Genomic DNA, 20920 nt, shown 5'->3' on the forward strand with positions numbered 1-20920 from the left:
CTCAAAGAAACGCCACGTGAGGCTCTCAATTCACCGACTGCCGCTGCCCTGCAACTTCGGGCAACGCCTGTCGAAAGCCTCTTTTCGAGTGATTTTATATGGGCGATAAGCGGATCGGTGAAGTGATGCAGCCCGGCCGAGCAGCCTCGCCTGGGTTGCGCCTTGGCAACCCGACGGTGAGCTGTGGCGGAGTTCTGCGACTCTCGCTGCAGTCCTTCTCGTGTCCTACACTAGTGCCGAAGGTGCACAGTACTTCTGTTTACTCCTCTATCTTTCTCGGTCTACTCGACTGGTCCACGGGTCGACTTTCGACTCCCGCGCTGCATTCCATGGAAACGGGGCTGCGCTGTTTGGGACCGGTGGGCCGCCCAATACGAGGCCGACCCTTGCACAGGGCAGTACATGCGACGCGACATGATCGAGGCAACCCCCAGATGAGGCGCAGTGATATTGCCCGCCCGATCCCCGACCTGGCTCAAAGACCACGTTTCTTGATCCATGGCTATAAGAGCGTCGGCGCCCCTCATCCAAAGGACTAGGTAGACTACGAAGAATATGAACCGCGCCTGATCCCTTGGGCGCCCGAGTGGTGCGTGGCTTGGGTCGTGGGCAAAGTATTACCCCAGGGGTGATCTTCGTCATGAATATTTCAAGTGGACGAACTCTGGCCTGCTGGGCTGGTTGGGACTGATATCTGCTGCAATCTCCAGCGCATTTCTTTGAACGCAGTCTTTTGGAAATTAAGCAGCCTCCACGCGAGTGTGGGGTTGGCCGATGACGTCAATGGCTCCCTTGGTTTGCTTGGTTGGGACAGTCTCAGCTGGGCGAATTGGGAACTCAACTGCGGGAAGAACTCGGTCAAGCTGAATGAGTAAACAGAGCGTTCAGTTCTCTCTCGTCTTTTGGTCTCTACCTGGTCATGGTGACTGCCGACGGCAAAGTCTCCTCGAAGGATATGGCCCTGGTAGGGTCGCCCCCATCGTGTCTGCCTGACGACCTTGTCGCTCATAGCGGGTCGTACAAGACGACCCTTTCAATATGACCCGAGAGATCCAACCAACAGAGGTTAGCTGTAGCTCGCTTGGCATATTCTGCGTAACACTATATCAAGCATTACCAGGCGCCGTGCGGCGCCATACGGTACCACGAAACGGGGGCGAGGAGTCTACCGCAAGATGATACTGATATTCCCGGTCCAACAGCAGAAACCCCCCAGAACTGTTCATCAGGATCAATATCTTGCACACAGGGAGCTAGTTTTCCTTGTTCGTGTTTCCACATTGAGTTAGTCGCGATGGAATATCGAGCTCATTCCACCTCGTGATCACGCGCTGACGGCATGGTGGACGCGCTAGCACTGACGACTGGTACAAGCATGATTGGCAAATGCGTTTTATGCCAGTGACATTTCCGTGATCATGTTATCACTAGCTCTTATAATGCCACATTATGTTGACGCAGCGTAGAGGTCCTGGTGCCTGTAGGATTTTATCCCTAACCATGAATTCTTCTACGATAACACTAGCCAGTATGGGGTGGATTCATACTCTGGCGTATTCGAAGATTTGGCTTACGGAAATTTTCTATTTCAGGAAGCGGAATCTTATCGGCTACGTTTAAATTGAAACCCGAGGTTTTCGATTTCGTATGGTTGGTAGTGAGACATGGGAGTGGAAACACTCTGCTGTATCATATATGGCCGGCCGGCAGCATTCGGGCGAGCCCCTCTAGACGCAGTCGCCCTGTGAGTGATACATGAAGGGCAAAATGCGACAGCGGGTTTCGGGAGGTAGGTACCGTATACTGTGAATCGTGCTCCGATGAAGCACAGTGGATGTGTCTCGTAGTCAGATCTAGACCTTCATTAACGAGTGAATTGAATGAGAAAATGGAATTATCTATCGACAGCTAGCTTCTCCCCCTTCTTGGCGAACCTTTACGCCTTCACCTTAAATGCCTTGGGCTGGGGCAGGGTAACAGGAGTATCGCCGCGCTGGACATTCGTGATCAAGTGGTCAAACGAAGCGGACGTCGCAACACGCGGCGTAAACGGGTCAAAGTCCCACAGGTAACCCAGGGTCCGTAGAATCGACGAAGCGGAGTAGGACACAGTCTCGCCATCCGAGTTGGTACCCTTCTGCTCAACCAGACCCTTGCCGACCCACGGCGAAATTAGCAGAGTGGGGATGCGGCCACCGAGACGGTCAAAGGAGAAGGTGTACTTCTCGCCATTGGGCGCAGTTTCAGTGTAGGTCAGGTTATCCGGGCGCGCAGCAAGAGGCGGGGGCACGTGGTCCGCGAAGCCACCTGTCTCGTCAAAGGTCAGGATGAACAAGGTCTGATTCCACTGCGGCGAGGCGCGGAGCGCGTCGTAGACATTCTTAATGAAGATTTCGCCGTCAGAGATCAGGCCAGTCGGGTGCATGGAGTTTGTACCGACGCCGCAGCAGGACGGGTCGATGAAGCTGAACTCCGGCAGGGTGCCCGCCTTGGCGTCAGAGTAGAAGGTGGACAGAGGCACAGCTTTGTCGGTGTTGCCGGAGGTGAAGGTCCAGTCGAAGAAGAAAGCGTCCACCATGTCGGTGTTTGTATAATAGTTCTTCCAGGTGTGGTTAGTCTCGGAGAGCTGCTGGAAAATGGAGCGTTGAGTCAGGCCGTGCACGTCGGAATTGAAGCTGGCATCGTTGGTGCCGTGGCCGGCCGAGGTGCCGGAGAGCACATAGGCACGGTTAGGGTTGGTGGGCTGGTGTTGTGTCAGTCTGGATGTCTAGTTCAGCATTAGGGTGGTGCTACATCTTACCCCAGGGTGGTCAGAGTGCCAGTGGTTAAAAGTCAGATAGTTCTGCACCAGCGAGGTGAAAACAGGAACCTGGTCTTCGGTGTAGTAGTTCAAAACCTGCTTCGCCAGCTCAGTCTTATCCACATCGTCACCATAGCGGCGCAGCTGCTCGTGTACGAAGCCCTGCTGGGTGGGAGTGAGCTTGCCGCTGGCAATAGCGGCGTTGTCTGGGGTGAAGGTGCCATAGAACTCGATGTTGTTGCCGGTGACAGAGTGAGCCGGGTCATCTAGAATCGAGTCAAAATCCTTGGCAGCGCTGCAGACCTTGCCCTGAGAGTGGTCGGTCAGGTTGTATGGGTTGCAGTAGTGGCCGTGGTTGATGGGGTTCTCAAGGCCCTTGAGGGTCTGGCCACCCAGGAGATTATCCAGGGAGCGGTTCTCCATTTCCAAGATGACCACATTCTTGATGTGGCTCTTGAGGTTCTTGACAGAGTAGCTCGAATGGGGGTCAAGGTGACGCCCCGGGGGAGCTGCAGCCACTGCAGCTGCGAAGGCCAAGAGGCCAAGGAGGGCACTGGGATGCATGGCTGAATCCGGAGGTATGGGGTATTGACAATGATCAAGGGTTGATTGATGACCTAAAAATGCAATCCATGCAGGAAAATCGACGCAGGCTTTATAGCTACTGCAATCCTCGTTGCCTTCTCGCAACGACGGCCTTCGCACCGATACGCAACGGCCATCTCATCTCCGCTGCGTCCCACGTGTGTCGCCAGGGGTCATCGTCTCGCCTGGAACCCCGAGGCTGCAGAGAGCGCCATACAGGGAACTCGGAGGCGCGCACTGCGGGATCCATCAACCAGTACAACCGGTTGTAGGGCGAGAGCGCTCCAGAGATGCCCTGTTGGGACGCACCTGATGGAAATGTAACCCATCCGATTGGCGATGTGAAGTGGACCTCTTCACTCTGAACGCGCGATTCCCGGGGATTGACAGGTACTCTGCTGCATCGAAGGCATGAAAGCACCTTGGTGAATTCCATGTCCACTCAGCATGGAGAGAGTGGGGGATGCAAAGCCGCTAAGCATTAGCTCTGGCGCCAGCGTGGGCCGTGACGAATGATCCCCTGCCGGCCCTCAACTCAAATCAAAGCACGCGCATCCTGCACGAGCGGTTGAGGAGGTGGGCGAGTGGTAGTGACTTGCTTGATGCTACCTGTTCTGGTGGATTTGTACAGTGTACCTTGGCCTTGTGGGCGGGGGTGCGCCAAGATTAAGTTAACATCCCGGTGGAAGCAAGCCGCACGCAATTCCGGGACGCTGGGCAGTGTCTATGCCGATCATGTAACAATGTCTGGGGCTCGCTTGGAGAGACTGGGCAGGCATCGAATGTCGGCGTGAATTGCCGTGCGCCTCGTGCTGATGCTTCAGCCTTGGCGGCATTGATCGGCAGGCGTGGTGCCTCGGGCCGGCATGATTGGATCTCCGGGCGTACCTATTCACTTGGCATGCAGGTTTGTTTCTTCGAGACGTTGAATCTCGTGGAAATTCCCGACCTCCGAGTTGCCCGAACAGGCAGTTCCATAAAAATATTGAGTGGTATCGAATTCAGCCAAACTCCGGGGCAACCTTGATGACCAAAATCGTCCAAACGACACTCCATGGGGACTAGACCACGTTGACCGATGGAAGCATATCCATGGGCAACCAGCAACCGTATCAGAAACGGCTCATATCTACATGAGGTCCTCAAAATAAGCGTTTTACCGATGAAACCGAATCGAGCTAACGGCTCTTGCTGATTCGGAAACTCTATCGCGATATAGAACTGCTAGCATAGCGAGTAGCTCGTATTTGTTGGGGTGTTCTTGTGAAACTTGGAGGACGAACCCACTATCGCCATCTTCGTCTTCGCTGTCGCTGTTTCCACTTCCAGAGGTTCGGTGCGCTTCCTTTTGAGGAAGGAGGGCCCATATCCACGGAATTGGATCCAGTAGTGGCACAATGCAAGCTCTTTCCGCTGTCTCACACTGCTTCGTTGCTTGGACATGGCTGGAATAGTTGTTGATAGATCACCCAGAACAGGCGATTGGCGCAAATATCTTCGAGTTGATGTACTTTTTCACCACTTGGATCGAACTCCAAACAGGCGTCATAACTTCATCCAGAAATATTGAACCACTGTCTCCCCCTGGTCTCCATACAATCCCGAGTCCCCAGAGTCTGATGAAATACCGTCCGGTGTTGATGCTTTATTTCCGAATAAGCCCCGCGGTGACTAATTGTTGGTGACCGACTTTACTCTGCGTATAACCTTTTCGCGAATAGGCTCCACTGGAGACAAAGCCCCGGTACCTTAACAACGGTATCGAGCAAGTAGTTCCCATCTTTTGTCTGGATCGGTATTTGAAAAATTGGTCGTGGATCGAGTCACTGACCAGCTTTCCTTCGTAGTATTCGCTTCGGCTAGAGGAACCTTTTACCAAGGAAATTAAAAAGAGACATCGGTAAAGGATTTAGCCCATTAGCAGAGAAATCACTTTCCAAAAGAGCTCTATCCACACTCCTCCGAGCCACTACTTCCAAATTAAGAGCTTGATGGTATACGGCTAGGCATTCAAAGTACTCATCCCACAGCTCCACGCGTTTCATTCCCAGGTAGCAACAGTCAGAAAATGGCAAAATACCTCCGCGCTGGTCCGAGAACAAACCCAGTACCTGTCGTGGTTGTGAGAGCTCACAGGCCGCAGATAACTCTGATGTGGCGGTGATGGTAGATGAATGAGCTTTTCTGGGTGGATAAAACTGATCGAACTGATGCGTATGGCAAGACAAACGCGTCGTTGAAATCCAGGCGGTGAAAAATTGAAAGAGAAAGGAAAAGATCGGAAGCAAGGGGGATGATTCCAACTTATACTGGTACCGCAAAGGGAAATGCTACCACTGTCTCCCGCACTGCCGTGCTGAACTGCACAAAGCGGTTCAATCCGGGCGTGGGACATGGTCCGCACCGCCTCATACAAGCTGGCAGCAGCCGATTGGTTCTTATCTCTATGAGAGGCTTCATAATTCATGATTAAACCTGAGGATTAATCCGGTTGTCTACTAGCGGGGAGCTCTACTCGATGTCTATGAAGTATGGATGTCCATTTCTTCGAATGCCACTGGCCAATATTCATCCATAGAGTATGCTTTAATGACTCCGGGAGTTTAACACAAATAGATCATAACGAACTAGGAAAGTGATCAAATACCACTAGGGCCCAGCGGGACAGGCTTATTCATCTTTCACCCAATTTCCCCTAGTATTTGTATGGCATTCCGGGCAGACTGGCAAGCACGGTGTCGTAGCACGCCAGAGCTCAATTATGCAGGCCCCTAAGATTGCTCGGACCGATTTTAGCTCCTTCTATGCATTATCTGATTCCATTTGACATGCTCAATACTAATCCTTACCTCGGTCCCTTATTTTGTCACATCACTGTTGCTGGTATCCGCGCGCCAAGCTTCAAGGCGCCGCGGCCAAGACACGATTCTTTCAAAACTGTCATCGCTTTCTCTCCATTAAGGTTCGAGTTAATGCCAAAATATATACCCACGCGCATAAATACCTTATGCCAGAACTACGTAACGTATTGGCCTCCTTTCACTTCACGTATAGGTTATTGTAGCGCTATTGGCGGTAAGCTCTGTGTGGCACATCGGTACGGCCGCCAAATTTTCACGGATAGCTGCTGCAGGTTCGTCGCACGGAGAAGGGCAGAAACAGCGATCATGTATTATCCCAGCTCGTCATCCCCATTAAGGGGCAATCCCTTTCATCTGCAATACGCTGAAACTTGCTATTATTACCCAATGGCGACGTATCTGAGGCATGAATACCAGACACCAATGCAGGATATCAATAGCACAGCGCCAATCGCAGATGACCTATCACCGAGTCTACCCACCGCTCCCCCAGTTCTCTTTCAAACTACGAACAGAGCCCGACTATCACCGAGGCGGTTTTTCCCCTTGGCAAGTGTGTGTCCCAACCATGGTCCTCCAGCATCTCTGGCACGCGATCAGGGACACAGTCCGACGCGACAGCTCAGAGATTCCAACAGCATGCTATAATGACTGCAGTATGTCACCCTCGAGCATAGGGCACATAATTCACAAACTAACATGTACTAATCAAGATGACGCCGCCGTCGAGGTCCAATCATCAGACAAAACGCCCAGCATCTGCGACTCGAATTCAAAGTTCCTGGTCGGAGTAGGCACCTGCCAAAAATGCATTGAGCAAAACTCGACGACAACATACAACGACACCATCCTGCCATCCTTCGAAGAATTTCTCAATTACTGCAGCCAGATCGCCTCCGACCAGACTCAATCGGCTCAGATCCAGTCCCTGCTAAGCCAGGAAACAGCCGCACAGTCTGCGCTAACGGGCCTCGGATACTCTGCCTCCAGGACCACTACTTACGCCGTGCCATCGCTGACCGACGTACCGAATTGGGTGACGGGATATCAAACCGGGCAGCCAAGTGTAGCTGGGCTGGAAAATTATTCGAATGTTAGCACTATCGTGCCGGCCGTGGTGGTTCCTGTGGTCGTGGTCGGGCTGACGGTGGCGCTGGGCTTCTTCTTCCTCCGCCGTCGACGGAACAGGAAGGTAGACCCTGTTGCTACTGATTCGTCCCTGCCCCCTATAGATAAGCCACAACTGCATTCCGATGATTTCAGGCCGGAATTGGATGGGGCAGAGGGGCCCAAACCGTACGCCGTCCGAACGTTCGATTTACCCCCGCTCGAGATGCCAGTGCAAGAGGATGTACGGCGCGAGGATGTAGCACGAGAGCTAGAGGGTAATGCCGGCCGTGGTACCTAGAAGGTTGATTGTCCGCTATATCAGGCCAGAGGCTATATACGGTGCTTTGGGGCATGGTCAATGATTGCGTTGGCTTCAAGGAATGAATAGTAACGGGGGGTGCGCGAGTGCAAGGTACTGGCTGGGTTATCGAGCGGCGGGACAATCCCACTGGAGAGGAGAGATCAAGCGTCTTCATGCGCAATGATAACGATCACAATATAATAGTCTATTCATCTGTCATGGTCTCATAAAATCCGTCCGATACAAAACCAAAAATCAAACCAACCTTCTATGCCCACCCTTTTTAAAAAGCACCCCGCCATGAAGCCCACAAAACTTTCAAGTATCCCAACATCCCCAGAAAAAGGCACAAAGTAAAGCAAACAAGAAAGCAAACAAGAAAATAGAACAAAGCTTGAAGAAAAATATGCTCTTCCCTGTCCACCCAAAAGCGCAGTCTACCCCATATCCGCCTCAAATTCGAACTGTCCTATTGATGCCCCCAGCGTAGCCCACGGTACAGACGTCGGACCCAGCCAATTCTGCGGATGCAGGTGCATCCCAAAGCTCGATTGCATGGTGGGGTCGCTGGATGACGAGGCGATCGTGGGCACGGGCGAATTTGCTTGAGAATTCGAGAGCATGAAGTTGTCTAGCATGGTGATGGAAGAGATATTCCGTGACAGGGTGGAGAGTATAGGCTGAGATTGAGCGTGGACATGGGCATGGGCTTGAGCTTGGGTTTCGAGGTGGGCGTTGAGTTGGGACTGGTGTTGCTGAGTTTGTTGGTATTGGGTTGACGTGATGTCACTGTTGACCATCGCGTTAGCATTGGTCTAGTCTCGATCGTCGAGGAGAGGGCAGAAAATAAGGAAGAGGTGGAAGGGAAGGGGAACGGGGTGACGTACATGATCTGCCTCACCACAGGCATAGCCTTACTACAAAAGGTACTCCTTACCGACAACGAGGCAAACATATCCAATGCCTTCCCCAGCACCTCCTTCGTCTCGTCAAACTCAGCCGGATTCTCGGGATTCGCCAAACCAACCGCCAACACCACCGCCGCATGGAAAGCATGAAAACTGCCCAGCCCGCTGGCATACCACTTATACCGCGCGAACAGTGGATTCTCCAGGAGGGATTGGAATATGGATAGTGAAGCCTTGGCGGAAACCATGCACTTAGCGCGAGCCGCGCACGTCTCGGCGGTGATCTCGCCCTGCAAGAACCGGTACAGGCTGGGGCGTAGTAGGAGCAGGAGGAGCTGGTGGATGTGGGCGTAGAGTATGTTCAGGTTCGCCTGGTGGTGCACCGGGAGGGGATCACGCGCTGTGTCGAGGTTATACCGGGCGTGGCAGAGCTCGCGGACGGCTAGGACTTCGGATTCCAGTTGGGAGGGGGAGAAGCGGGACTGCGGGTATGTGAAGATGAACTCGCAGATCCGGCTGGAGATTTTGTAGAGACGTGAGGTAAGGAGGAGGAAGGTCATTTGTGTGGGGCGGGTGATACGTGGGGAAGAAGAGGAGGGATCGGAGGTGAGGGAGATGCTAGGCGCCGTGAGAAGGTCAACGTCGTCGACATCGGCGGGCATTTTCACGTCTTGGGGGAGTAGGGTCTGGTCTAGGCTACCAAAGGAGGTGTTCTGGGTGGTGTAGAGCATCATTAGGCCGGCCCAGACGCGGCGGCGTTCCTCGCGCTCGATGGGGCCGAGGGTGAAGCGTTCGGGGTCGATGTGGCAGCCCATGGAGATGGCGACGTGCTGCGTGAAGCCAAGGAGGGTCCAGAAAGTGAGCCCGCGGTGGAGCCGGGCGTAGCTCACGAGGACCAGGGCTTGGAGCGAGTTAATGGAGTGGCGGGCCATAACGCCGTCTGCGGCGAGGCAGCGTAGTGCGGCAGAGCGGTAGCGTGCTGAGAGCACTTTGATATTGCGGCTCACGGTTCGCTCCCGGCCAAGGTCTGCGAGGAGCGGATCGTCATCGTCTAGGGCGCTGACTGCTATTGCGAGGATGGCGAAGAGCAGGGCGAGCCATGCTGTTGATACACTGCCGGGATCATGACAGAACTGTTGATACTCGGCCTCAAAGGTCAAGTCGTGGAGAATGTGGAATACCTGGGGAGTCTGTCAGTCCCAGTCCAATGCGGAATACAGCGAGCAAACATACCGGGGAAAAGACGCGGAAATACACTTCTTTCAGGGTATCACAGTAGCGTCCTGGTGGAAGCAGCGCCAGTAGCTCTGCCCCTGAGACGCTCCCATTTCTCGTAAGCGGGATCTGTAGATCATCATCGTCCGCAATATCTGCCTCAAAGCTCCGCAGACACTCCGCAGCGGGGCCCTTTACCACTACCGATTCCCACTGCGAGGCGAGTGGGACATACCGCACATGGCCTGATGGAGATGTATGCAAGGATCCGACATGGCTCAGCATGGGACTTCCCCACCCCTCCAAGCCCATCTCCGACTCTGAAAAGCTGCCCGAGGCACTAGGGGCGCCCAGTGGAGACGCGCCGCGGACGGGGGTTCCCGTCCGCGAGTTGACCTGTTTCTGGAGCATGCCCTCTAGGTTGCGGATGCGCGCGAGCAATTCGTTCTGCACCGTGGGGTCGGCGGAGGACGAGTGCTCTGAGGAGAGGCGAGGCTGGCCGAGGTAGATGCAGTCTTCAGCGCCGAGTCCGCGGCGCACACAGGTCTGGCATGGACGGCCATCTCTTGAGCAGCGGATCTTTCGGTTCCGGCATGCTTGACAGCTGATGGGGAGGCGTTTCCCTGATGAGCGGGACGAGGAAGCCATGAGAGGCGTGGGGATAGACGAACGGCTGCGATGTATCCCAATACCGCACCCTCGAATGTGGGTTTGTGTGGATGGCAAGTATGCTTCCAATGGACATGCACCGACGGGGTGACTATTGATCAACAAGACTGAGCAATGGATCTGGTGGGCCCGTGGCTTTCACAGTTCTCCAGTTCTGACGTGCACAGTACCCATCCACCAGATCTGAACCTGAATCTAAAATGGGTTGGAATCGGAAGAGAATAGAATTTTCCTTCTAGCCCACGACATACGGGACCGGCCGGGGAGGGGGGACGGTAGAAGCTTTAACGTTTGAGTGAAAGGCGAGGAGCAGACCGGGGAACAGCCGGGAGCCGTGCGTCATTGTCAATGTACATGACACAAAGGTCAATATTCAGAATAATTCACCATAATCATGGAAAGGAATACTATTCAGAGCCTGCCAATGTAGGGAGGAGTGTTGCCCCCGGCCGGTTCGAGTCAACAGGAGGCAACTTCCGAGCCGAACTGTTTCGCCGGCCCAGCTGAGAGACGCCTCCCGTTTCGCCCCCCTTCAGATACGTTTTCTTAGTAGCCTAAGAGGAAGTCCCAGTGATAGGGCCCAACACTGACAGCCTGTCGATTTCAATGCCATGAACCAGAATTGAATAATAGAAAAGCAAAATCGAATGCAACTAAAATCCTACTCGCACGGACTACAAAATCGCGCGGAACGCCCGATGTAAAGTGGGGGGCGTGGGATGTTTCTAGAAGCCGTGGGACCCGCTGCATCCGCAACAGAAACAAGGTTTTCGTTAGTGGGTTAGGGAGCCCCGTTTCCGAATGTAGATTGTAATGGAGGCCCGGCCGGTGCTGGGACTACGCCGTCTACCAGCGTGGACTCTGATACGGGCACTTCCGACGGACCCAGAGGCGGCGCGATGCGGAAGAGGGTACTCAGGATCCTGTCTGACAGATTGGTAATATCGAACCTGGAATCCGGAACATGGCATGGGACTGGCCACCCGTGCGTGAGCTGCTCAAATCATTCCAAGGGGGAAACGGAAGATAGATGGGCCTGGTAATCCACTTGATTTGGTTGATGGGACCGACCGGGGATCTTCAGAGGAGTTAACTGCAACATCCGATGTGAGTCGAGGGATCGGCTCTGAATGACGGGCAATCGGACAGCCGGATCCCGACCGGTTGGGCGCAGCCCTGCCAAGGCGGAATCCTACTGAGCGTTGTCCGCTTTGTTTCGTGGACTGGTGCGTGCCGCGAGTGCCAGCACAAATTTTTTGTGTTTGTGGTTGGATTCGCCACGGACGAGGTCGATGCACCGCGCGTAGACGACGAGTGGTCAGCAGGTCGATGCTGCGCTGCGACTAGCACAAATGAGGCTAAGTGCAACTGAGCCACGCGAGGCGCCACAGACACGCTCTTTTTTGTTTCTTCTAGCAGGAACTAGTGGTGAGATGGGTTGGTCGCCGTGCTATTCTCAGAGTTAGGTCAGCATTAGCTTAGATGAAAATTCTGTCGCAGCTTCTCCAGAAACGTCACTGCCTGTCGCTGTACTGGTACCTGGAGCTAGCCACCACAGCTGGGTCCAGTAAGAAAGGTGCATGGCAGCATGACAGGGGACACATGGCAGCTGGAGTGCCACAGTGGTGGCTACAGCGAGAAAGTACGCCGAATGGAGCACATAGAGAAACGTTATGGAGCAGCTGGCACGGAGTGAACTACACGGAGCATGGAACGACGTCTCGGGCCGGCATCAACAGTTTTCCCCATCGGGCGACGCAGGCCACGGATGGGAAGCGTTCCATGGTTCCACGGATGTACGGGATTCATTCTCGATTCTCGAACAATGGAACAAATAGAACTGACACGGACTAGTTGGAAACATAATTATTCATAGTCGACAAATCCGCCACTCTAAAACTGAACCCACCAAAGGGTCTTCGCGGGCCTGGACTGTTGATCGTACCCTAAATCACGTACAATCGACCTCCACAGCAGGGGAAGGGGGAATAATGAATCCCAAGCCAAGCTACGGACCAGATAGACGGTCAACTAAGAATCCACCCAACCCACCCTAAATTCCCACATGGCTCCCCTCCTCCCGCATGGAGGCATGGAATGCACGGAATGCGAAATTGCGCCCCCTAGCGAGAAAAGCCGGGGTAGGCTTGGAGCTCTCGTATTCCTCGCAACCGCAGAGCGTGCCTGCATCCCCGAAGGAAGAGGGAAAGGCACAGGGGAAAATTGCCGCGGGTAAACGGGCGGGAGGAGAGACCGTCGCACATATCGAGGATCTCACTACATAGCCGGCCAGAATTGCCGACGCCCCGCCCCCGAGATCATCTCAGATAAGCCGCGATGCTCGATGCACCGTGGCAAATAGCGTCAACCCCGAGTGAGAGCGATCGAGGACTCAAAGCACAATGCACCAATGCATGCATTCACCGAGTCAGTTCAGTGGGAATGATGAATCTCTACGAAGCATAGGACCCGCCCCCGGCATCGCAGAAGGATCGCATGACTACCCTAGCCAACACCCTTGTCCGTCAGTCTAAGTTTTAGTTCACTATGCGCTGCACAAGCACAAGCATGGATGCGTGTGATCGACAGCGACAGGGATTATCGCGTGGCAATGAGTTAAATTGCTTTTTTGGCTTTCGGAAAAGCGCATCCGGCATCGGATAGGCAGCGATGGTGCGAATGCCGGGAGTTAGCGAGGCCGTACCTAACCATACAACACTCAAGAATTGTTCAGGTAGTTAGGTAGATGATGATGACGCGGGGGGAAATGGCGCAGACCATAAGGCAACATGCCCTCTCTCTTTAGGAAGGTGCCGTCTACCCGAAATAAAGTTTACTGCCACATTCAGAGCACGCAGGGAGATTTTTGATAATTATTTCAGCTCTCTCCTAGGCAGCCATTCACACGGTTCGTACGTGTGTATGTATACATTATTCATCCAGCAGCTTCCAGGTCCAGATTATGGGAACCGGGGGCAGGGCCGGTGTCGCCACAGCTACGTTGTACAGCCAAACCTCCCAGAAACATCTAGAACATCTAGAGCCCCATAATAAACCTGGTTTTCGAGGCCTCTTATGCAGGCCCAGCTGCTGCTGATTCGAGGTGGTTTGCGTCGCCGGCGACGGACGCTTGTTTAGGAGTTTCGTGGACCAGGACGACGCGGTCACCGAAGGCGGCGGCGACTTCTTCGAGGGTCTTTTGCTTAGTTTCGCTGGAGGAGAGGGTCAGAGTGTGATTATGGTTGTGGTTGTGCTCGGGACTGGACTAGACCAGCATGACGGGAAATACGCACGGGAAGTAGAGGTACGCAATGACCAGAAAGAAGGCGGAGCAGGCCACGAAGACGTAATAGTAGTTCTCGTGGATGTTGGCGAACGCGCTGGGTCCAGCTTCGGTGACTGTTCAGGGGAAGTATGAGCGACCATCTCATATGATCTCAGAAAAAGTGCGGGTGAATCAGAGAGAGTACTTACTGGCAACATTCACGATGAAGTGCGACGCCGCTGCAAGACCCATCACCTTGCTCCGTAGCGCGATAGGCAAGACCTCCGCGCCGTACAGCCACGTCGTGCTGTTAAGCATGCCATCTAGACAAGCACCACGATGTCAGCAACTAGCCAAGCCCGTTCCAGGCCTGTCAATCTTCACAGCGGCACGGCGGTTCCACTCACAGTAGCAAACGACGAAGAGATAGATGCCCAAAATGGCAAAGCCCTTGCCGACCTGGTTGTCGGTGTGCTGGAACTCGCGCTGCATCACTGCGGCGTAGATTTCAATCAGCACGATCCCTGCCAGCCCAGTGATCAGCATCCTATGCATTTGTCAGTAATTTGCCAAGCGAAGATTGATATCACCCAAGCCGCCGATGGGGCTTCTCCACAGATGCACGGTGGGTCACATACTTGCGGCGGCCCCACTGGTCCGTCAAAAACTTGGTCGTAATGGCGTTGGAGAAGAAGGCGACCGTGCCATAGACACCGGCAAGGGCGAGGATAGAATGCGAGCCGATGCCGAGGGATTTGTACAATATTGCTACGGGGTTTGTTAGTGTCGCTGGAAACTGGATTCGCTGCGAGGGCCGCGATGCTCACTTTGATAGTACTGTCGGGCGTGGGTCAGCATTGTCACTGCATAACAGATGTCCGGTACTCCTAAACAAACACCACCCAACATACCTGGATCACATTGACACCTGTCAGACTCGTCATGGTCTGGACCGCAATCGATCTATGTTCAACATTAGCCCCGCTCTCGTCACGACTCCACTCTCTTTCTCCCACTCCCACATCTTCTCCCCAAGATGTCTGACGGGTCTACATACACCAACACCCGGTGTCGGAAAAGCCGGTAAATCTCGCGGTAGCTCGTAATCTCCCGCTCCATCTCGTACTCGATTTGCGCCTGCATCAGCTCAAACTCCTCCTGCACCTCGTGCGAGAGCTGGCCGCGGCGGATACGCACAAACTCGGCGCGCGCCTGCTCGATCTTGCCTATGCGGATCAATTGTCGCGGCGAGTTGGGCATAAACGTCGCCAAGCCGATGAACAGGATTATGCCCCAGGGGATCTGGATGCCGAGTGGAAGGCGCCACTGCACCGGGCCGTGAGGGGCGTAGCCGCAAGCGAACCCGACCCAGTTGGACATCATGGTGCCGAAGGAGATGCCACAGCCTGAGATACCACCGATCAGGCCGCGGACGCGGGGGTCGGAGATTTCGCTGAGATAGATGGGGACAGTGGCGACCATGCCGCTGTAGTGGGTGAGCGGTTGTACCAGTTGTGGCTCTTCATTGCCCGTGGTTTGGGAGAGGATTCGGGGCTCCGGGGCTTGGACTTACCCGACGGCGTAGCCTGCCAGCACCCGGCCGGCGAGGAACATGCCAATATTTACGGAGGCAGTCTGGATCACGGTGCCGATGGTCACAATTACGCACATGAGCTGCATGAACCGAATGCGCCCGAGTCGGTCGCCGATGAAGGTCTGCGTCAAGGCGCCGACGGCCTCGCCGGCGATATAGACGGCAACCACCTAGGAAACACGGATGAGCTCTGCGTTCAACAGCACAGAGAATGGGATCATTCATCGATCGGACATACTGCACCGGTCAGGCCGTTGGATGGCTTGTGCATATAATCAATCCAACTTTGATGGGCGATAGCTGTAGGTCCCCGTTAACCCTAGTTCTCGAGGCACAGGTCCCGCGTTACTCACTCGTCGTCGCAATACCAGTATCGAACCCCTGCGTCCACCCGTTAGTTCCAAGCTCAGACCGGGTCAACAAGGAAGCACATACAAACAAGAACGTGCCGATGGCCGCGAAGAACGCGATGCCTAATGAATACCACAGCGCCATGGTGAGAGAAATGTGCCAGGCACACGAGCAGGAAGATACTGAAGCCCGGCTCCGCTGCAGTGGAGAATAAGTAGGTGGATGTAATACAGGAGCAAGAACAGGCAGCTTTGTCGTCCAGCTCTGTTATCTAGGCTCGCACAGCGGCCTTTGTCCGAACAACCGAGGAAGCGTCACACGGGGCACCGTCCAACGCGGTCTGGCGTGTTTCTCGGAGGACAGCCGAGTTGGCAATGATGTTCTGGGGATGCGGGGGTGGGACGGGACGAGATGCACCGACGACACGACGAATGGGGCTCCCCATCAATCATCCAAACTCAGTCAATCGCAAACCGATTGGATGAACCAGGCTAGGTCATTTGGAATGGCGTTTAGCCTTTCTATGGTGCTCGTATTGGTGTTCCGGAAGTGCGCGTCTAAAGTGGTTCTTAGCTTTGGTCGCGTGGGGGGAGTGCGGGGATTGTCCCACTCGACGACGTTCAGTCCGCCTGGCTTGCGAAGTAGATGTCTCCTGTGTGTGCGATTGGCGATGCAGAGCCCGAGCCTGGCTTGGCTGTCGAAGTCTGCGTGAGTCAACCCCTTGACGGCAAGAGATGGGAAGTTATCCTAGGACTGTAACTTTTTGCTGGCCTCCCGAGGCGCCGACCAGACTCTGGGGAATGAGGTCATGAACCGTGCCAGGGACTGGGATGAGCCAACATACCCGGAATATATGTTAGCCGCAACCAGCTTTGCTCGTAAAAAATGCCATCCGTTCCATAGACAATGTTCGTGCTTTCATAGTGACAGTTCCACCTCACCTCTAATCAGCCTCTCGTCCTTCTAATGGATTCAAGTTGCATCTCGTCTCTAATCGGACTTGTTCCTATGTTGCTTTGAGATATAGGGGCCGGTGGTTTCTTCTTGGTTGATTAACAGCCTCATAGGCAAGAGTATCATTGCACGAGGGCCTGGTCCAGCGCCTGCCCTGATTACACCTTAATATATTTCGCTGCTGTGGTGGACGCCATCAAGTAGCGTGGACGAGAGACTCAGGATCCAAGTACCTACGGAACCAGACGGATGGGAGGCGTCCCACCATGGAATCGCAGACAGGATCTGGTCGGTAAAAGGGTAAACGCGGGGACTGGGTCTCCCAGTCTTATGCGTAGGATGTCCGATCCGACAGTCAAGTAGTACGCTTATTCTACTATTGGAGAAAGCAGGGGAGAATCCTCGTATCAGGTAATCATCGAGTTATTTTTGAAGGTATGAATTCCTATTTCATTTTTCCATTGCCACCATCATATGACCTCCACAAAAACAGCGAAGTGTTTGTGCAATGCAGGAAACCCAGGAGCCGAACAAGGAAATCGAACGCTTAGAAGACAAGAGCGGCACCCTTGGTCTTCTTGTCACCACTGCAGAGAAGAAAAAAGTAATTAGTATCAATGCCACAACAAAATCGCAGGCTCTGTGCGTGGGGGAGCGAATAGACGTACCCAAGCTCGAAGTGCTTGCAGCGCTTCAGAGCGAGCTGCTTCTTGGCCTTGCAGGCAGTGCACTCGAGACGGAGGACAACCTTCTTGGTGGTCTTGGCCTTCTTGTGGAAGACGGGCTTGGTCTGACCACCGTAACCACTCTGCTTCCGGTCGTAACGACGCTTACCCTGGGCGTACAGGGAGGCCTAGTTTTCGTGAAATCGTATATTAGCGGAGCTGCTCGGTCGCGGGTGGTGTGGTGCCTCGAAGGCAAAAGGGTCGTTTCTCACCTTGCCAGCCTTGTACTGGGTGACCTTGTGCTGGGTGTGCTTGTGGCACTCCTTGCCCTTGCAGTAGGTCCGGCGGGTTTTGGGAATGTTGACCTGTTCGCGAGAGATTCGTGAGCTTCTGTCTGTGCGGAGGTGAAAACTAATTGCTAGTGCAGGTTGCTTGTGTCCCATCGGTCTAGTGTCGAAAATGTTGCGGTCGCGGAGGTCGTTGCTTTAGGCCACGGCGAGATTTTGGTGCAGATTTTTCAGGGCGGGATGTACTCGTGGAGCTGGCTTGTTCTCGTCTCTGTCGAATTTTCATGCTTCCGTCCCTCCGTCGTGCGCAGCGCACTCCACACGTCTTCATTTTTTGCGCCCCCAGGGTCGGAGTTCAAGTTCGGTCACAGCGTCGATTTCCATGTCAATTTGTCGCAGATGTTCAGTCGTGTTTCCAGTCAAACGGTGGACTTCGAGTGGTTGGCGAGAGTCGGCCGGTGGTTGTTCACGTCGAGTTCGGCCACACATTCATCTCCTCCCACTCGCACAATGTCTCCGCGACGTCGCAACATATTTCGATTGACCAGGACTTGAGGGCACAGCAACCTGGAGCACAGAATGTGAGAGCCTTACCATTTTGACTGACTTGCCGGATAGCGAGGTGGTGGTCGTTAGATGTCGCTTGTCAGAGAAGAACCAAGCGGACGAGTGTGGTTGTGGGATTTCGTTCGCTTAGTGCCCTATTCGGGTACGCGCTAAACCGTGTTGGTGCGCCCACGCCAAGATCTGGATGAGTCATCATTCGATAGGGCCGCATTGCCCGATTGGGAAGCTATGAGTCCTTCTCCTGGCAAGACGTGAAGAAAGCTAAAAACTAATGGAACCCCGAGCCGATGAGTACACTGTCGCCTTTCCCGTACCATGACCGGCCTTTCATCAATTCAAGACCTTTTTCCTGTCCTACCACCCACTCACCCCGCGCTAAGCTGCCAAATCGCTTCCACTCATCAGACCTCAACTCCTGATTGATGTCCTCGATCTTAGCCACAAGCTCGCGCGCTCTTTCACGAAGATAATCAGCTTCCTCTGATTTACTTTGTGTAGATCCAACCGGGCGGACAAATCGCGCGATCGTGACATGTGCTGATGGCACAGTGTACCGTGCCTCAAGCTGGCATCCCGCTTCAGTCATAATATCGTAGAGATCACTCCGTAGATGCTGGTATGAGTAGCTATCATCCGGCGCCCCCTTCACCTCATAGGCAGTATCCCCGGCAGCGGGGATGAAGCTAAGAGCGAGGGCTGAAGCGTCATAACTGACAATCGGGCGGACCAGCCGGGCACGGTGGGTGAGAGTGTAGTCGAGAATATCTTGCAAGGGAGCATGCTCCTCGAGAAACGATAAAAGCTCATTAACCTCTGGTAGTGTCCGCGCCGGCATCATCTCCAGCGTGGTCATGTGCAGATGATCCGCGGGGGTGAGCCAAAGGCCTAGGAAAGCGATGTGAGTATGTTTACCCTTCAGGGATCGAAGCATGGGCAGGACTTACACGGGCCTGCCAGTGGAGCGATCATCTGCTGGATATCATGGATCAACTCCCGGATGTGCCGTGGTGGTCGAGTCCAGAGGGAAAGGTTATTCCTCGGATCGACATATTGGGTCAGACCTTGTTGCGCCTCGAGCACTTGGTGGAGGATCTCATCGAACCGCCACTCCCGAAAGCTGAGATCGAGAATATGTTCCTTGAACTGTGCATTTCGGTTTGAGCGATGCTCTTCGAAGGCTTGTTGAAGTTTTTCCTGGCAGTTCGGTCAGCGTGTAGAGCAACTGATGCCAGCGAGTCACGCGGGGATTACCGTGTCGTTCTCGGACGCGATGATCAACTGCTTGAACACATTTGGTTTCAATTGTGCCATTTCTCGGCGTGTTTTCACGGTCATGGTGATTTTTGCCTATTGTACACCGTGATCTAAAGTTTTTGTGGCCTGTCGTCGAAGCCTGATTCATCTGAGCTGTGACATTGCGGTGAGTCGGTCTGGGGTTGAAGGTGGCCCCTTAGCGTTAGCCGAGATATATATAGCAAAGCCATGGTGCTGATTCTGGCCGGCATCCTTTATGCCTAGCAAATGCAAAACACACGTATCCGAGAATTCATTACTGGACAAATAGGTAGTCAATGACGTTTGTAATGAGTTTTCTTACTGCTATGAAAAGGAATGTCCTGTGTTTTGGACACTGGGCGAGCTGATTCCACTCCGAGAATTCTGCGCAGCAATAGGCAACATCTAGCTGGAGCGATGAATACTTCCGGGTAAGGAGGACGGAAGAGAATCTTTGCTTAGCTCCAATAAAGCTTCTGAAAAACAGCATATCAGGTAATTAATAAATTTACATACTGGAAGACTCCTGGAAGTAAGGTGAAGCGAGCAACTGCCGACGCCCGAGTAGCCTCATTATCAATCAGGCAATAAGGCCGCCGGCCCCACCAAACCCCCGCCAACGCGGCTCTCACTCCCTCTTCTTTCAGACCCTCATTTACATTTACGACTCCTCTCACCACCGGCACTGCAACGTGATATACTGGTTTTCAATCCATTCCTTCTACAAGTAAACTGAAAGCAACCGCCCCGCCACGATGCTGATCAAGTGAGTGGTGGCCCCGGCCTCCGGCCTGCAATTGCATCATTGTCGGCCCGAAATGAGGAAGTCCACAGCACCTCAGCACTGACACCTTTGCTTTCTCTAGGGTCCGCACACTAACTGGCAAGGAGATCGAGCTGGACATCGAAGCCGACTACAAGGTGAGGCTCACACAGCTCTTGCAGATACGCAGACTGGACGCAAAAGGCTTCCTTGCCTGAGCCGGATGAGGCTACAAGCAGCTCCGTGGTGAGCTCGATATGGTTGAAGGCCACCTTAGCTGACACACACTGGTGGAACTAGGTCTCCCGGATAAAGGAGCGTGTCGAGGAGAAGGAGGGCATCCCTCCAGTGCAGCAGCGTCTTATCTTCGGTGGCAAGCAAATGTACGTTCCCACCAGAGCTAGCCACAGAGCTCTTTGGCACGCTTCCAAGATCAAGCTAATGTGTTACCTCTTACTACTAGGGCGGACGACAAGACGGCCGCCGAATACAACCTTGAGGGTGGTGCCACGCTCCACCTTGTGCTCGCTTTGCGTGGTGGATGCGATGCCATGTAACCCGTTATGCCCCCACTAAGATACCATTTTACTTTGAGCAATGTTATTGAAATTTGAGGAACTGCACGCGTGCAGACCGCTTGCATTCCAGGCGTGCATTTGTTCTGTTTAATTTAGGCATACCGTGGTGGGTGACAGACAGGGTCTGGATGTCAACGGAGAGCTAGGGTACCTACCCACACTGGAGCTTGGA

General features: G+C 53.8%; 7 protein-coding genes across 7 annotated transcripts; 2 read left to right on the plus strand and 5 right to left on the minus strand.

The window, feature by feature from the left end:
• Window positions 1-1936: 1936 nt before the first annotated feature.
• On the minus strand, window positions 1937-3364 carry N7482_010316 (uncharacterized protein; the record flags this gene model as incomplete). The annotated part of the gene is made up of 2 exons (XM_056692440.1): window positions 1937-2743; window positions 2801-3364. The coding sequence occupies 2 exons, from the start codon at window positions 3362-3364 to the stop codon at window positions 1937-1939; spliced, it is 1371 nt and encodes a 456-aa protein (XP_056538397.1).
• Window positions 3365-6814: 3450 nt separating this feature from the next.
• Window positions 6815-7654, plus strand: N7482_010317 (uncharacterized protein; the record flags this gene model as incomplete). The annotated part of the gene is made up of 2 exons (XM_056692441.1): window positions 6815-6902; window positions 6960-7654. The coding sequence occupies 2 exons, from the start codon at window positions 6815-6817 to the stop codon at window positions 7652-7654; spliced, it is 783 nt and encodes a 260-aa protein (XP_056538398.1).
• A 440-nt stretch (window positions 7655-8094) lies between these two features.
• On the minus strand, window positions 8095-10428 carry N7482_010318 (Zn(II)2Cys6 transcription factor; the record flags this gene model as incomplete). Its single annotated transcript, XM_056692442.1, has 3 exons — window positions 8095-8446; window positions 8545-9746; window positions 9799-10428. The coding sequence occupies 3 exons, from the start codon at window positions 10426-10428 to the stop codon at window positions 8095-8097; spliced, it is 2184 nt and encodes a 727-aa protein (XP_056538399.1).
• A 3094-nt stretch (window positions 10429-13522) lies between these two features.
• On the minus strand, window positions 13523-15803 carry hxt8 (uncharacterized protein; the record flags this gene model as incomplete). Its single annotated transcript, XM_056692443.1, has 12 exons — window positions 13523-13661; window positions 13743-13848; window positions 13924-14037; window positions 14122-14261; window positions 14353-14482; window positions 14542-14551; window positions 14626-14677; window positions 14772-15200; window positions 15288-15478; window positions 15547-15608; window positions 15662-15689; window positions 15744-15803. 12 exons carry the CDS (start codon window positions 15801-15803, stop codon window positions 13523-13525), a joined length of 1461 nt encoding a protein of 486 aa, XP_056538400.1.
• A 1357-nt stretch (window positions 15804-17160) lies between these two features.
• N7482_010320 (60S ribosomal protein eL42) lies at window positions 17161-17721 on the minus strand (the record flags this gene model as incomplete). The annotated part of the gene is made up of 3 exons (XM_056692444.1): window positions 17161-17200; window positions 17282-17466; window positions 17551-17721. The coding sequence occupies 3 exons, from the start codon at window positions 17719-17721 to the stop codon at window positions 17161-17163; spliced, it is 396 nt and encodes a 131-aa protein (XP_056538401.1).
• A 679-nt stretch (window positions 17722-18400) lies between these two features.
• On the minus strand, window positions 18401-19443 carry N7482_010321 (uncharacterized protein; the record flags this gene model as incomplete). The annotated part of the gene is made up of 3 exons (XM_056692445.1): window positions 18401-19017; window positions 19077-19326; window positions 19384-19443. The coding sequence occupies 3 exons, from the start codon at window positions 19441-19443 to the stop codon at window positions 18401-18403; spliced, it is 927 nt and encodes a 308-aa protein (XP_056538402.1).
• A 719-nt stretch (window positions 19444-20162) lies between these two features.
• N7482_010322 (NEDD8 family protein RUB1) lies at window positions 20163-20727 on the plus strand (the record flags this gene model as incomplete). Its single annotated transcript, XM_056692446.1, has 4 exons — window positions 20163-20173; window positions 20274-20328; window positions 20471-20553; window positions 20634-20727. The coding sequence occupies 4 exons, from the start codon at window positions 20163-20165 to the stop codon at window positions 20725-20727; spliced, it is 243 nt and encodes an 80-aa protein (XP_056538403.1).
• Window positions 20728-20920: the final 193 nt, after the last annotated feature.

This window comes from Penicillium canariense, assembly GCF_028826845.1.
Source record: "Penicillium canariense strain IBT 26290 chromosome Unknown utg000008l_segment0_segment0, whole genome shotgun sequence".
NCBI classification, from domain to species: domain Eukaryota; kingdom Fungi; phylum Ascomycota; class Eurotiomycetes; order Eurotiales; family Aspergillaceae; genus Penicillium; species Penicillium canariense.